The 15,718-nt window shown below is 45.3% G+C and overlaps 1 protein-coding gene across 1 annotated transcript in view; it reads right to left on the bottom strand.

The window, feature by feature from the left end:
- Positions 1–15,718, bottom strand: part of MYO5B (myosin VB) — a 145,838-nt gene that overhangs the window by 12,212 nt on the left and 117,908 nt on the right. Inside the window, exons 27-30 of the mRNA XM_053932302.1 lie at positions 14,143–14,205; positions 7,777–8,016; positions 6,907–7,004; positions 397–474 (exon numbers count right to left, since the gene is read on the bottom strand). Coding sequence (XP_053788277.1) covers positions 397–474; positions 6,907–7,004; positions 7,777–8,016; positions 14,143–14,205 — 479 coding nt within the window. The remainder of the gene's footprint in view (positions 1–396; positions 475–6,906; positions 7,005–7,776; positions 8,017–14,142; positions 14,206–15,718) is intronic.

The raw sequence follows: 15,718 nt of genomic DNA, 5'->3' as shown, positions 1-15,718 counted from the left end.
AGAGGTGCCATGTCTCAGTGCAATTTGGGAGGAAAAAAAAAAATAAAATGGGAGGGGTTTTTTGTCTTCTTGGAGATCCCAGCTTTCCAACGCCTTCATCACCCAATTTTTCATTGCTGTCACATAATCCTTACTGGATCACAGCTCAGGCATTAAGTGACAACAGCCACCACCAGCAACAGCCAGCTGGAACCATGAGTCCTCTGAAAACTACAGGAGGGTCTCAATTCCTACCTCAATTACCTTTGGGAATCCTACCTCCAGCTGCTCCCAGACAGGACAGTGGGCCCTGTCCAGGACCACATGGCAACAGCAGAGCAAGAGAAAGAAACAAGAGGGCAAGGGAAAGGGAGGAGAAGGGAGAAGCAGCACTGGGAGAAACAGAAAGTGTTTGACCTGGCAACTTGCTTTAAACCTTGATAAGCCAAGCCGAGCTCTCCATCTTCATTGAGATAGCCCCAGTCCTCAGTCTTGCTAGAAATAAAGGACAGAAAAAGGAAACAAGAGGACAGAGAAAGACAAAAGGTCAATTGAAAGAGAAGGGGAAAAGGTACAGAACCCTTATTTATTTCATTCAACATTATTTTTTTTAGAGCACACTTTCATTGCATTGCATTTCTTTTTCCACCACAGGGAAGGAGAGCCCTGGCCTGGTTGTGCCCTGTATGACATTTTAAAAACAAGTTTCTCAATCTCTTTCCCACTGCAGCAACAGCCACTGGTCTAAAATAAATTCTACTCCTACTTCAGCCAAGGGTTTCCTCAGCATTTGACTCAAACACATCAGTCTTTCCTCAGAGCAACCTTTGGTCCAAACACCACATGCATCCACACAAGATCAATCTCCTCTGTATACATCCAGGCAGAATAATGGCCAGGAAAGTCTCATCTCACTTTAATACTTTTAGCAGTTGGCTTTTTTAGTCTCCAATCTGCTGATTGTTTGGGCTTTTTTTCCCAAGTTATATGAGGCAAGAAGCTGATTTATCTTCTTTAATGAGGGGCTGGACACACAACAAATTAGTGAGGTAAGCTGGTCAACTTGACCAGAAACACTTATTACAGCAAGATTTTACGTGGCTTTGATGTCAGTTAGAAAAAAGTGTTTGATTTAAGCAATAACAATTTAAAACATAAGCAAGGAAACCATCAAACTTAATATATCATTATATTAAAAAAAAAAAAACAACAAAAAAAACAAAACACAAAAAGAAGAAATCCAAATACACATTTTGAAAAGAGCCTTAGCAGATGCCATTCCCTGGCAAGGGAATCTCTGCATATTCCAGTGGCAAGGCACAACACACAAACATTCGTGAGCAAATTTTCACACGAGGAAAGCAGTGAGAAATGTGGTGTTGCAGCACTGCCTTGAAGGGGCTCTGGAGGTGCCTCACCACCACAGACAGCTCGTGCATCCCTCCCATGCCAGTGCTCGAGCACAGCACTTCTCAAAGCCAGCAAACATTTCAGGCACTGACACTTGCAAAGTTCATCTGTTAGAGCCACACGTATGAATTTAAATTAAAACCTTGTTGCTATCCCGTAAGTAGCAGGTTTCCAAAAGGCTCTGCAGGCTGACAGATACAGGGAGGTTTATTGGTCTCATTTGCATGAATTTGTTAGTAAAGTCTTATTTTTTTGTATATGTAATCTTAGCAGGACATGTCCTCAGGTATTGAAAACCAAAGGAAAAAGCAGCAAGGGTCCCCACTATTTATTGCACATCAGAAACCTGTGAAATCTCATATGATGAGCAGCATTTTTAAGAGATAGCCTCTTTGGAAAAATAGCTTTCTTTCCACTTTTAATCATAGGCATTGAGGTAAACAAGGAGAGCAGCTCAAGAAAGTGCCATTATAAGATAAATATGTAAAAATGCTGATTTAAGGTAAACCTGCACTGGGAAATAAGCATTCAGTCCATGTCTATCAACACAGCACAGAATGAGAAATCACTGCACTCCCCCTTCTCCCAGAAGGTCATGTTGACCAAGATGGAAAAAGGGGTCCTTTCAACATAATTAGAGTAATTGGTATCTGAAGCATAATTTTCTAAAATAATTGGTCAATCCTATTCTCAGATAAGGCTGGAGAGGAGTTGAAAGGGCTGATTCACAAAACTGTGGTTCCCCTTTATCCAGATCTTGGAGGCAGAGGTCTGGGGAGCAGCTGGGACCTGCAGTCAGCAAACTGTCCTCATCAAACCCAAAAAATTCCTGCCCAAACACTTCCCTGCCCTTTGAAAGTAGCTTAAAGGAGGTGTATGTACCCCAAACCCAGAGATGTTAATTTCATCATCTTCAGTAAATTATCCTCTCTTCATAAAGAAGGGGCATTTCACTTTCAGACACAGATTTACCTCTTTGTTTTGGGTAAAATGAAAAATACTGTGCATCCCAGACTAGATCTATGGCAGAGTGGGAAGGTACCCACTGGAGAGTGGGAGGCAGAGATGTGATACCATCTCCACATGATGGTTTTGCCCAGCTGAAAAAGCATCCCTCGTGTGAAGCCAGCATCAGCTCTTCGCTTTGCACAGCCGCTGCAGGTGGGACTTGCCCAACAACAACAACAACAACAACAACAAAACAAAACAAAACAAAAAAACAAACAAACAAAAAAAATCCAAGTACTCTACAGAAATATCTTGGAAGCTATCATGGCAACTCATTTCAAAGACACAGCCTGATTTACTTTGAGCTGCCAGGTTATTATCTCTTAACACCATCAGCTGGTCTCTCACTGGCTCTGTGTTTCCACCAAGATCCAACAGGCTTGAGAGAATGATCCCAAGAACTGAAACAGGGAACAAAAAGCCTACTTAGCTTTAATTCAGTTATTGTAGGAGAAAAATGAGGTAGGAACTAACTTGATTTTCCTCTTAGCAGCTGAAATTCAGCAGATTTTTTTTTTTTTTAAAGAAAGAAAAAAGCTGTGTTTAATGCATTTATAAAGAAAGGGCTGACTTCAGTTCAAACTTGCCCTTGACATGGAATCAAAGGGCTTTCCTCTGGAAGCTTTGTGGAGAGAGAACTGATAGATGGGCAGGGTTAGCAGCACCTGGCAGAGTTCTTCCTGTTTTCCTCCTGCTGTATTTAGAAGTGCTGCATTACGTAGACATGGACCGAATAAAAGGTTGATCTCCTACTGAAATACAGCCATGCTCTGACCTCAGCCTAAATAACTAAGAGATGATGGCTTGGAGCTAGGAGCACCTCCTGGGTGGAGCAAGGTTTTACACATCCATAAGCCTTGGCTGGTGAGGAACCTCCAGCTGGTCAAAAAGCACCTCAGACTGGGGGGCAAAGAGCAGCTGACACCCCTGAAGGATTGGGCCGTCCAGAGGGACATGGACAAGCCCAAGCAGTGGCCCAAGGGAACCTCATGAGGTTTAACAAGGCCAAGTGCTGGAGCTGCACCCGGGCCACGGCAGCCCCCGGGATCCACCCAGGCTGGGGATGAGCAGAGGGAGCAGCCCCGGGAGAAGAGCTGGGGGTGCTGTGGGTGAGAGCTGGACCTGCCCCAGCCTGAACCCCCCTGCCCGGGGCTGAGCCCCCAGCGTGGGCAGCAGGGCAGGGGGGATTCTGCCCCTGTGCCCCTGTGCTCAGCTGAGAGCCCACCTGCAGAGCTGCCCCAGCCCTGGCTCCAACAGCACAAGGACGTGGAGCTGCTGGAGCCAGCCCAGAGGAGGCCCCGGAGCTGCTGCCAGGGCTGGAGCCCCTCTGCTCTGGAGCCAGCCTGGCAGAGCTGGGGCTGTTCAGCTGCACAAGAGAAGGCTCCAGGGAGAGCTCAGAGCCCCTGCCAGGGCCTCAAGGGGCTCCAGGAGAGCTGCACAGGGACTGGGGACAAGGCATGCAGGGACAGCACACAGGCAATGGCTTCCACTGCCAGAGGGCAGGCACAGGTGGGATGTTGGGAACTGGGAATTGCTGGCTGGGAGGGTGGGCAGGCCCTGGCACAGGGTGCCCAGAGCAGCTGTGGCTGCCCCTGGATCCCTGGAAGTGCCCAAGGCCAGGCTGGATGGGGCTTGGAGCAGCCTGGGACAGTGGGAGGTGTCCCTGGCCCATGGCAGAGGTGGGACTGGATGAGCTTTAAGGTCCCTTCCAACTCAAACCACTCTGTGAAAGAGAAATGGGAGTGCTTTTTGCAGAGGAGGTGAGAGAAGAAGTGGCTCTTGCTTATAAATCGCACTTCAGAACCGCAACCCCACCAGAAAAGCTTCCCATTAAAACTTGTATTGATCAAAATTAGAAAGGGAAAGCATTTCTTTCTCATGCTGATGCCCTTGGGTATAGATCTGTGTAAGTACAAATGCAAATTTTTGCTGGGGGAGGGAATGTTAATTTATGTCTGCAAACACAATAATCCAGGGTCCCCAAGCATTTGTCTTCATCCATTTTATTGCCATCAACACCAGCCTACAGCTTATAAACCAACCCAATAAACAGACAACTGCGCAGGGAACCTTGTAACGGGGAGGTTGGTGGTGCTTAATGAGCCACAGGATAAATCACTGCAGAAAAGCAGGGTGAGAGCATATAGAGCTACTGCTGCTGTATTTCAGGAGCCAAGCTCCAGTCAAGCTTCATATGAGAAGTAGATGAGACAATAATGAACTAACCCTGGAGACTGCAGATTTCCCCTCCCAAAACTTAAGAGACCAAAAACCACCAAGGCCACATCACATGAACTTCTTAAAATTGCAGCTCACCCGTGCAATTGCAAGGAAAGAGATTTGTACTCCTGTGGAAAATTAGATCCTGGAAACTTATAGGCCCTGGAGGGATTTAAAATCCATGTGGATGTGGCACATGGTTTAGTGCCGGCCTTTGCAGTGCTGGGGGAAGAGCTGAACCTCAGGACACCTTTTTGAACCTAAATGATTCTACGATTCAGTTCTTTCTGCAGAAGTCAAGTGTGTAAACCAGAATGTCAGGAGGAGGACTGGAGCCTCCTGACAGGCTGCAGAAGGCAATGTGCACCAGTATGGCCAGATACCAATTTATACTGGGGATCAGTGACACCCCCGGGTCAGACACATTTCCTGTAACCCTTATTTTGTCTCCTTCACCACCCCCTGAGCCCAAACTAACCTTCCCTACACATGCATGCTGAAAAATTTAGGGAGTTATTAAAGCTGTGCCCAACAATGGCATTTCACATCTCATATGAGCACCCACGGCTCCAGGAGAATGGTGGAGAGAAGGAAAAAGAAGGGAAGAAAAGAAAACTCAGAGAATTCATTAAGTGACCAAAATCCACTCCTTGCTGCAGGAAACATACTGAGCTCCACTGATTTACTGACATGAATGTGATGTGCACATTAATCTCATCACCTCTGCTGCAGGAGGGGCAGAAATTTCATTAGCAAGTTCACTTTAGGAAAGCAAATATTCAACAGCAAATTGAAAAAAAAGCCACGAAGGCTAGTCCTGATCTAGCCAGACACGATGCCCAGGTGAGAAACCAATGTCACAAGAGTCCTGGACCCCAACAATCCCACTGCTCCAGGCCTCCAGACCTGAGGAAAGCTGGCAGAACCGCCTGGGCAGACCCTGAGTCCAGCCATCAGGGTTTTGAGCTCCACTTAAATGGGCCTTTCTTCATATTCATACAGGTGTGAATAAAATCCTTATTAAGTCAGATCCCAGCCTGGAATGTTAACAACCTTCTGCTACCACTCCACAAAGTAGCAAACCATATTGTGTTATTAAAAGCCATTAATCCACAATGGCTGGGTCTTCTTCCTTGATGAATGGAAATTATATAGGGGGGAAAAAAGCTTCAAACATCTGTATTTGTCAAGAGAAAAAAAAGATAAACATTCAATTTCCTTGAAGTAAAATAAACATTTACTTTTCATAATATCTTGCTGTTTAATCCATATAATTTTTTCTTCTTGCAAGGTATTGCTTTATTATTTTATATCCTCCTGGGCAGCTGCAAGGACTGATTTAATGCTTGGCAATATCAGCCCACTGTCAGGACAGACAAATGTTCAAAGTATTAATCCTCATTGAGGTAAACTGGCAATAAAACAGTTGTTCCTGACACTCAGTTTGGGTGCAAGAAAATCAATAATGAGAGGTGTTTCCAGGGAATACAGCATGTTTGTTAGCTCAGTTAACCACGACGGGCTTTTGCCTCTGGAAAAACCAGAAGGGAACTGTGGCACCTTCCCAACACGGTATGAGATACCTGAGGAAAAACTGAGGGAGCTGGGGGTGTTCAGCTGGGAGAAAAGGAGGCTCAGAGGTGACCTTATCACTCTCTACAGCTCCCTGAAAGGTGGCTGTAGCCAGGTGGGGTTGGGCTCTTTCTCCAGGCAGCACTGACAGCACCAGAGCACACAGTCTCAAGCTGCGCCAAGGGAAATATAGGTTGCATGATAGGAAAACGTTTTTTACAGAAAGAGTTCTGGAATGGTCCGCCTGGGGAGGTGGTGCAGTCACCATCCCTGGATGTGTTTAACAAAGCCTGGATGTGGCACTGGGTGCCAGGGTTTAGTTGAGGGGTTGGGGCTTTCAATGATCTTGAAAGTCTCTTCCAATCCGGTCATCCTGTGATGAATTCTGTGAAATAAATACAAATACAATCCCAAATCTTAGTCTTGCTGCTATTTCCATACTGGAAGCAAAGTCAAAACCCGGTTTTGCTCACTTCCATGTTTGCTTTTCCACCTGCTCAGTACCTGACTGGAACTAGATGATCTTAAAGGTCTCTTTCAACCCAAACCATTCTGGGACTCTGCAATTCCGTAAGATGAGTGTCCTTGGTTTCACCTTTATGGCCCACCCATCACACAATCCAGAGGCTGGTAGGCCTCTAAAACACATTGATTTTGGTGTGGATCCCTCTCTCACACGGCGTTCCCCAGAGCTGGAGGGGTCTGTGCCACACTTACCGGTTGGTCTCGCAAATGCCCTGGTAGGCTTCGATTGCGTCCTCCTGGTCAACGTGCCGGTCACTGTTGGGCCAGCTGGCATTGGGGGAGATGCTCTCCTAAATTTAACGTGCAAAACAGCAATGTGACTTCCTGCTTTAAACCTCTGTCCAGACCTATGAGCTCCTGACACCAAATAACTCCCAATTATCCTAATAAAAGCATCCCTGGGGCATCCACCACACTACTGAGTTTCTATGAATCCACACACATGCAGCAGGAGAGATAAGAGATGGAAAAAAGATGCATTGAACTTGGGAAGAAAATAAGCAGGGTGCTTGGTTTGGTCTGAAATACAAAACATACGAAAACCTTGAGGAATGGTAAGACAGCAAATCAATAAAGATTGAGTTTCTAGAAAATGTGCCCTTCCATCAGAATGTGCTCTAAACACAAATCCCATCCCAGCTGTTTGAGAGGCAGGCTCCCTTCTTGCCTGCATGTCAGAAGAAACACATTACAGCTGCACCAGCCCTAACTGAGCAGAATCTGGTCTAGAAATTCTTTTCCCTCACCCCATTTCCTTGCAGAAAAATATTATTGCTGTAAAACATCACCAGGAACATGCTGAACCACACACATTGGTGCACGGGTGGTGTGGGCTGGCTTACCCTCATCAGGTATGGTGGCACAGATAGTCCCGGGCTGTCTGAAATGCCAGGACTACATCATCTCATCCCCAGGCAGGACATCCTCAACCCTCCACAACCCTCCATAACCTCCCTGTGCCATCCTGCCCACCAGAGCAGCAATGGCATTGCTCAGACAGCCAGTGAATCTCCACCAACAGAGGGGAAGAAGGAAAAGAAAATCCATTACCCTCTCCTTTACCATGTTTTTCCCCATCTCTTTCTGCTGGGCTGCCTTCATGATCTGCGACCTGAGGATGAGCACCTCCTCCTTGCGCACCTCCAGCTCCTCGTTGGCCGATTTCAGCTGGTTCAGAAGGAGGTTGTAGCCGTCCTGCACGTCGTTGGAGGAGTTGTTCTGCGTGGCGTGGTCTGCGATGGCCTTCCTCAGCTCATTGAGCTCATTTTTCAGCTTCTTGTTCTCCGACTCCAGCTCTTGCCTCTGGAAAACACCGAGCCATTAAGCAGTTTAGATAAACTGCCCTGTGGTGCCTCATCCTGTTCTGAGGTGGCTCTAGGCTGACTCAATTACTGATGGTTACAGATCAATGCAAGCCAGGATCTGGGTTCTGCTGCCAACCCAGCCATCTGTGGTTCAGGGAAGGTTTTTGCTCTAGTCAGCAGCCTGTTGCTATTTAACAACAACACTACAGGGTGACCCAGGGTATTTTTTTTATTTATTGACACTATTTCTAAACAAAAAAGCAGGCTGTTAAAGAAACTAAGCACGTTTTTTTCTCCTCCACCTCTTTTCCTTCTGAATCAATAAATCACACAACTCCCACAACACTCAGCTCACCTTTCATATTCATTAGATAAGCTGGCAGATGATGATTTGCACAAACCATCATCATGGCAGGCATCCCTTAGGTGAGCTACAGGTCTGTGAATTCCCTCTTCTTTTCTCATGCACTTTTTTAATTCCCCCACCCCAGAGCAGTGTTTATAGCTGGAGGATTTCCTCACCCTGATGTTTCCTCAGGCACTGGCATTTGACAGGCAGGGCCAACACTGTGCTAGTGTGATGCCAACTGATTCTCCTGAATAACAACATCTTAGTTGATAACTGAAGGGCTTATTTACTTTTTCATGGCAGCAGAAGACAGAAAAATAGAACTCTGGCAGCTAAGACAGCCTTTATTTCAGTCTGTCACCACAAAGCTTTGTTTGCAGGTGGTAGCATAACATTTGGCAGCTTCTTGCCACCACCCAACACCCAGCTGGAGAATCCCTGCTGGGTCAAGAGCAGCTTTGCTCCTGCACATGGGTGCAATCACAGAATCATGGAATGGTTTGAGTTGGAAGGGACCTTAAAGCTCATCCTGTTCCACCCCCTGCCATGGAAGGGACACCTTCCACTAGCCCAGATGGCTCCAAGCCTTGTCCAACCTGGCCTTGGACACTTCCAGGGATCCATGCTTTTCTGGGAAACATGCACCAGAGCCTCACCACCCTCACAGCCAAGAACTTCTTCCTGATATCCCATCTGAATCTACCCTCTTCAAGCTTAAAACCATCAGTCCTTGCTGTGGGTCACAGACTGGCTGTGAGTCGGACTCCTTGGAGTCCTGTTCACAACAGCCCACCTCCCTTTGCATGATCCTCCACCTCTGGCTGCTGCATGGTGCCACCCAGGAGTGCTCCCTCCCGTCCCCACGCCCCCAGACTTCTCAGGCAATGCCAAACCCCGACAGGACCCTTGTCCAACACGGCACAGACCAACAGCCCTGCACGTGAGCTGACAAAGTCTGCTGTCTGATGAGGGGTCAGCTCTTTCCTAGGGACCAACCCCCATCCATGTGGATTCTCCAGAGTCGCAAGATCATTCCCCACTGTCACCCACGTGCTTCATCTCCCTGCTGCTTACTGACCCTTTCCACAGCTTCCTTTCACAACCCCTCCTATCTCTGGGATATCTGCTTCATTATCAGCTTGGGCTGAGTCAAGCTAATGAATCCAAAAATGGCTGGGGGGGATGGGGGCAATTTATACAATTTACACAGTGCGTAGCTAGCACAGCTGTGTAAATCCCATTTCCATAGGAAACGGGTGTTGTAATTATAAATCTTTACAAATTATAAATAGCACGGCCTATCACAGCAGAGGTGTGAGCAGAATAGCTGATCTGGCATCTGGGCAGCACGCTCCTAGCTGAACAGACAACATCAGTAATGGGGCATATTCAGGTACTTTACACCATCTGTCATGAAAAAAAACCAAAAGGATAAGAAATGCCCTAGATCCATCAATTCCTCCACGTTAACCATGTATATGAGACATGGGCTTTTCTGTAACTGGTGCTTAAAGCAGGAGTTGGAAGTGTGTGCATGGTGGGAATTGCTACCAAACTGCTATGTGGAGAAGCATCACTCCTCACTGATGGTGAAAGCAGTTACTTGCTTTTCCACTAAAATAACTCTTCTGTGGGTTTTGTTATCTGCTGGGTAAGGCCTCTGCTTTCCTTTTTCTTAACCTTCGTCCTCCTCCTCTTTGTGTCCCTTTCTCCCTCTCTTTTTTGTAACGGGTCAGCCGCACTGCTAACTCCAAGGACTGGTCGTTTCAAGCTTTGCTCTGGTTAGAAACAAAGCCAGGAAAGAAAGCAATTACCAATAACCCTGCTCCAAGAGTCCCTATTGTACACTCCTTTCAAAGTTTACATTTAAATTTATTCCCTATGCCTTTCTTTGTGGATTTTATGGAGCAGTGTTAAAGCACCTTCTGAACCCAGCCCATACACCCTTTTTGCATCACCACTTCCATGAAGATCCACTTGATCTTCATGGAAGGTCAGAAGCTAAAATAAAATGCTATGGATGTGGAAAGAGATTTCTACTGGCAAAGTGAAAAATGCTCTTCAGCTTAGTCCAGTCACACTGATTTATTTGACAAATATCTGACAAAATAAATTTAACCAAAAAATTTTACAGTCAGAATGCACTGAACTTGAACTCACACTTGTCCCAACATATGCAGTGTTAAAGAACTCTGACAGGGGTACCCAAGCACTATTGGTGATGGAAATAGCTTCACTCTTTAGCAAAGGGCCTACAGAGTAGTGCTGGGCGAAGTGTGAGCCTGCCTAAGTCACAGGTTAGCACTGCCATGCCAGGATTTTGCCCCCTCTCTTCTTTTCTGGCGCTCTACAGGAAAAGAAAATTAAATCCTCCATGCAGCTCATTTTATGATGAGCTGCCAACTTTAAGCTATGCATCGAGTGAGAAGCTGAATTATGCATCATGCTCCTGCTTGGAATCCTAGAGTGTGTGAGTTAGGAAGGACCTTTAAAGGCCATCTAGCCCAGCTGTAGGGACAACTTCCACTAGAACAGGTTACTCAGAAACACGGAGTCAGAGCAAGGGCTCCTTGGTGCTTTCGTTCCCACTGCCACTTTCCCAGCTTGAAAAAACAAGGAAAACACATTTTTTCACTGGCATGTCTGAGGGACCTATCTCCCTGTTTTGCATTCCTGGATAATGATTAACCAAACATCTGGCTGGGTGTATTTTGGGACAGCATCTTCTGAGAAATGTATTTCTCCATTACAAAGGACTGGCAACTTCTGCCTGTTAGTTTATCAGTGTTAGCTCAAGTTTCACCTGTTTCAGTCTTACAAAACTAAAAAACCAGATGAGCCTCTCTAACAGAGCACTGTGCCTCACTCACTTCCCTCCATCAGAATCTGCATCAAGAACAGGCTCCCCCGCAGATGCTAAATCCAAAGGCAAATCCCTGCCACCATGGGTGTCATGACAGTAATAATTACACCAAGACACCAAGCTGGAGGACAGCAGACCATGTGCTGTTTACAGAAACCAAACCTGCACAGCCATCCAGTAACACCCACATCTTGTATTGTCCTGCTTGAGGGGCTGTGAGTGCCAAAAACGTCTGAAATGGGACATAAAAGTATGGAATCTTACTTAAAAATAGTAAGGAAGTAGTTTGTAAGTTAAGAAACCTTAAAGCTCATCTTGTCCAAACTGAAAGAGAGAAGGTTTAGTGATACTTATCTCTTCAAGCCAGGTCTCATAAGCTCTGAGATAAAAGTATCACACTTGAGATAGCTCAGCTACCTCAGATGGCATAAAATTAGTAGGATGGCTTTTGATAGAGTGTTGGAAACAGAAAAAGTTTTAATAAGAGGCAAAATAACAAAGCTCTTTACAGAGAAAAACCAAGCCAGGGCAAGAGGTTCTTGCTCCTGCTAAAACACTTCACAAAAGCGATTTACTTCTTTTGTTCTCTTCTTTTTCTAGTGAATTACCTAGGTGGGACCTTTTGGCTCCTGTCCAATTGGCTATCCTTAAGTTTGAGGTGAAGTCCCCAAAGTCCTATGAGGTGTCTTTTAACCAGACTGAGGAGAGAAACTTCTGGGCTTTTGTCCTTTTTAAGGAGACAAAGGATAATTTGGTCACTCCATCAACAGGAGGCACATCCCTACAGTTTAGATCAGAAAGGAGGAATAAAATTCCCGGCTGTGAGGGTGAGCAGGCCCTGCCTAGCACAGGATGCCCAGAGCAGCTGTGGCTGCCCCTGGATCCCTGGGAGTTTCCAAGGCGAGGTGGGAGCAGCCTGGTCCGGGGGAAGATGTCCCTGTCCATGGCTGACTAACTGGTACTTCACAAGCCATTCAAGAGCATCCACAGAAAGACTGTTCTGTGTGTGAGCTTTTAGACTATTTCCCTGAAATAAAGTCTTTTTAAGCTGGTCAAAATGAAAAATCAACATATGCACAAGAAACTCTTAAAGGAGCCAGAGATAGTACAAATATTTGAAATATAAATTAGCAGGAGAAAGAGAAGAGAAGAGAAGAATAGCTTTGTCATAGCCATGGAAGCAGCTGCCAAGGGGGAACGAGGGAAAAGAAGCCCTCAAAAACAGCAGTAAGTCACTCTTGGATTGCAGACAGAGACTTCAGGCTGTGTCCTATGTTCAGATATAGGGAGAAAAGCAGGGAGGTGTATTTGTCTCTCTTTTTGTGAAATGTGTCTCTCTTTTTGTGAATGTGAATTCTCTGCAGGTTCATTTTCCATCTGTTTAAGACTAAAGTTGAAAGAACCCTGCATTTTTAGCAACACATGCCACCTATTCTTATGAAATACTATTAACATTAAATGGTATTTTAAAATTTGTTAGATATGTAAACTATGAATGCCAGTATGTCAGTATGCAGAAAGCAGGAAAACCCAACATTAGTATTTCCGCTCTGAAATTCCAGGGTTAAACCTTGAAGGAAACACAGTTTGTGAACTCACACAGAAGTCAGAACTCCAGAAGCCATTTAAGGAGGTGGTGGCTCTTATCTGCTGGGCTTCCCCCTTCCAAACTGTGACTCCACTTTGTTTTACAAGGTCAAGAAACTTAAACCTTCCACAAGTATGTTTAACCAGCTGGAAGACACTTGGGCAGTGACCTGGTCATGCTTCTTCTCCAAGGGGCTATGCAGAGGTACTAAGGAAATTCAGAGCTACACCAATAGCATGCTAGGAAAATAAAATTGGATTATTAAGTGTCATAAAAATCTACTGATACTCTAAGGGCTTAGTGAGGGTTGGACATCCTTTCCATCTCTAATTTCTGCTTTTTTCTGCATCCTTCGGAGGAGATGATGCAGGAGGAAAAATTGATATTACTATTGACAGATGGTTTAGCATCATGCTGTTCTGGAAAACATATGCTCCTCTGGACTTCTCAGTTGCATTGCAATATTTGTTAATGGGATAGGGAGAGAAGGAATATCAGAAAGGTAGGTCTGCACTGAAAAAACCAACAGCATAAAAAATTTTCCCTTAGCAACACTATCCTAGGAACTGTTTTTCTGAGGATAAGCAGGACATAAAAATTGGTCTAAGACAGTTAAGGCCTGAAGTGTTTGAATACAGTTAGAGCAGGAGGACAGAACCCACAGAAGCTGCAGTAGGAGCCCAGGTGGTTTCAGTTGCTCTGATTGTCACAGGGAGAAAGTGATGGGGACAGAAACTGTCAGGATTTAGAGCTTGGGGGCAAGACAAATTCTAGGGTAGGGCAATACTGAGAAGACACAGGATGACTATGCTCAGCCAGCACTTCTGCTGGGAGATGGAGCCATTTAAGGAGGCTCAAATCACTCCACAGATTTATCTGGCTTTGACCTGAGTGGCACCTTGGGATAGCACAGAAGGTGGCTAAGAAACAGAGGTGGAGCCTGGAACAAGAAACAGCCCGTAAGAATTTACACCTGCTGCAAAGCCAACTGCTAAGACCTGCAGTGCCCGTCAAAGGGAGCCCAACAAAGTCCCTGAGGGAACACCTGCCATGGAAAAAGCCCCCTTCACCACAAGTGGGTTCGTTACCTCCATGGATGACTCAAAGACAGGTAGATCAGCAGAAAACAGATGTCACCCCAGAGAGAAACATATGTGAGCCCATCCCATGCCCAGGAGCAGATGGAAAGCTACACCTTTCCAACTGCCCTCTCTAACAGAGCTGATTACAGCAAGTTTTGGGTTATTATCACATTCACACTATTTGTTTGGGCTGCTGGAGCCATGCAATAGGTTACAGCACTAAGTAAAAGCCTCTCACTCACCTTCAGGCTGTTGTATGCAAAATCTTCATGTTCCGAAGTCACTTCAGTCTTTATTTCAATTACCTGTGCAGATTAAAGAGCAAATTTTTATTTAGGAGCAGGTGGAAGCACTGGCACACAGCACAGGATAGCTAGGCACATCTCCATCAGCATTCAGCCCTGGTGGCCAGCTCAACCATAATAATATCATTAATTGCCATCAGACAGCATCCCAGCAACACCAGCGGGGCAGAGGACACTCCAAGAGAAAATGGTTTAATCTCTCATTAACATCCTGACAACTGTGCCTTGCTGCAGCTTTCAAACAATGACAGTCATTAAGGGAACAACCTCCAACACAGCAGTTAGAAAACAGGTTTTTTAATCCTCCTGCAGCAGGAATGAGAAGCTGGGGAAGTCTCCTGTTTCATGTGTTTCCTGCAAATTGCTAGGGGTGATCAATAAGGATATCTAGTGAAGCAAGTAAATAATTACTGTTGATTATTTTGTTGCAGTCTCCTACTGCATTTGTTCAAAGGTACACTGATCTCACACTGGAGAGTAATAACGAAAATAATTCCCAAACAAAGCAACAGAAGCCCCCAGAAATTTCAAATATGCATCCAAGAGGGATGGCATTTGCCCAGCAATTTATAAAAGAGCATCTTCAGTGCTTCAGGACTCCAAGCACACAGCAGCACTGCTGTTTCGTAGCACACTCTGGCCTCTGACAAGCCACAGAGCCTTGGCTACAGATGGCAGGGAAAGCACATACAAGAGGTCTGCTATTAAAACCCCCCAACTCAGAAGTCAACCACAACCTAGAGAGTTTTATTTTCAGACTTATGGACTCCTGTCTACTGAGTTACCACTGGGCTGTCAGTAACCTGGATTTTCTTAATATACATGTCTTTAATTTGCTTTCAAGCAAGCAGCTTAAACTTTAGGTGTTTGGGTTTGTTTTTTAGTTTGGGGGTGAGGTTTTTGTTTGTTTGTTTGGGTTTTTGGTTTTTTTGGGTTTTTTTTTTGTCCCACAAGGAAGGAAAAATACAGCAAAACACTATCCCTGCCTTGCAACAGAAATTAAGAACCCATTCTTCTAACAGCTATCCTGATATTTCTGATTTACTACACTACTTTTAACCCGTATTCCTCTCTGTGATCATGACTGAGGAAAAAAACCTAACCAAAACACACAGATGGTAATAAAATCAAACTGAGGACACCAGCCTGGCTGACATGTGTGTGAAGTGCTTTTCAGCTCATGCCACACACTGCTGGATGGGGGGAAGCCAGGACAGCAAAGAAATGCTTGAATAACAGAAATCATCCAAAAGGGGGAATTGTTGAATATGCCGGGTACAACACGTGAGACACAGGGTCAGTGCTGAGTGGAATAATGTGTGCCAAAATTGATTCCACATTTCATTGCTTTCAAGAAGCTTAAGATACTGCCATAAATATGTTATAACCAGTTTCTTTAAACAAATAAATAAAGCAGTTCTCTTGTCCAATTGTCCTTAGCTGACAAAAAAAAAAAAGTTTATCTCCCTTTTCCAGCTGGATTTGTAGCCTTGAACCTGTCACTCTCAAAGCT

Source organism: Vidua chalybeata, chromosome Z (assembly GCF_026979565.1).
Source record: "Vidua chalybeata isolate OUT-0048 chromosome Z, bVidCha1 merged haplotype, whole genome shotgun sequence".
Classification (NCBI taxonomy): Eukaryota; Metazoa; Chordata; class Aves; order Passeriformes; family Viduidae; genus Vidua; species Vidua chalybeata.
This window is presented reverse-complemented; position numbering and strand designations above follow the sequence as displayed.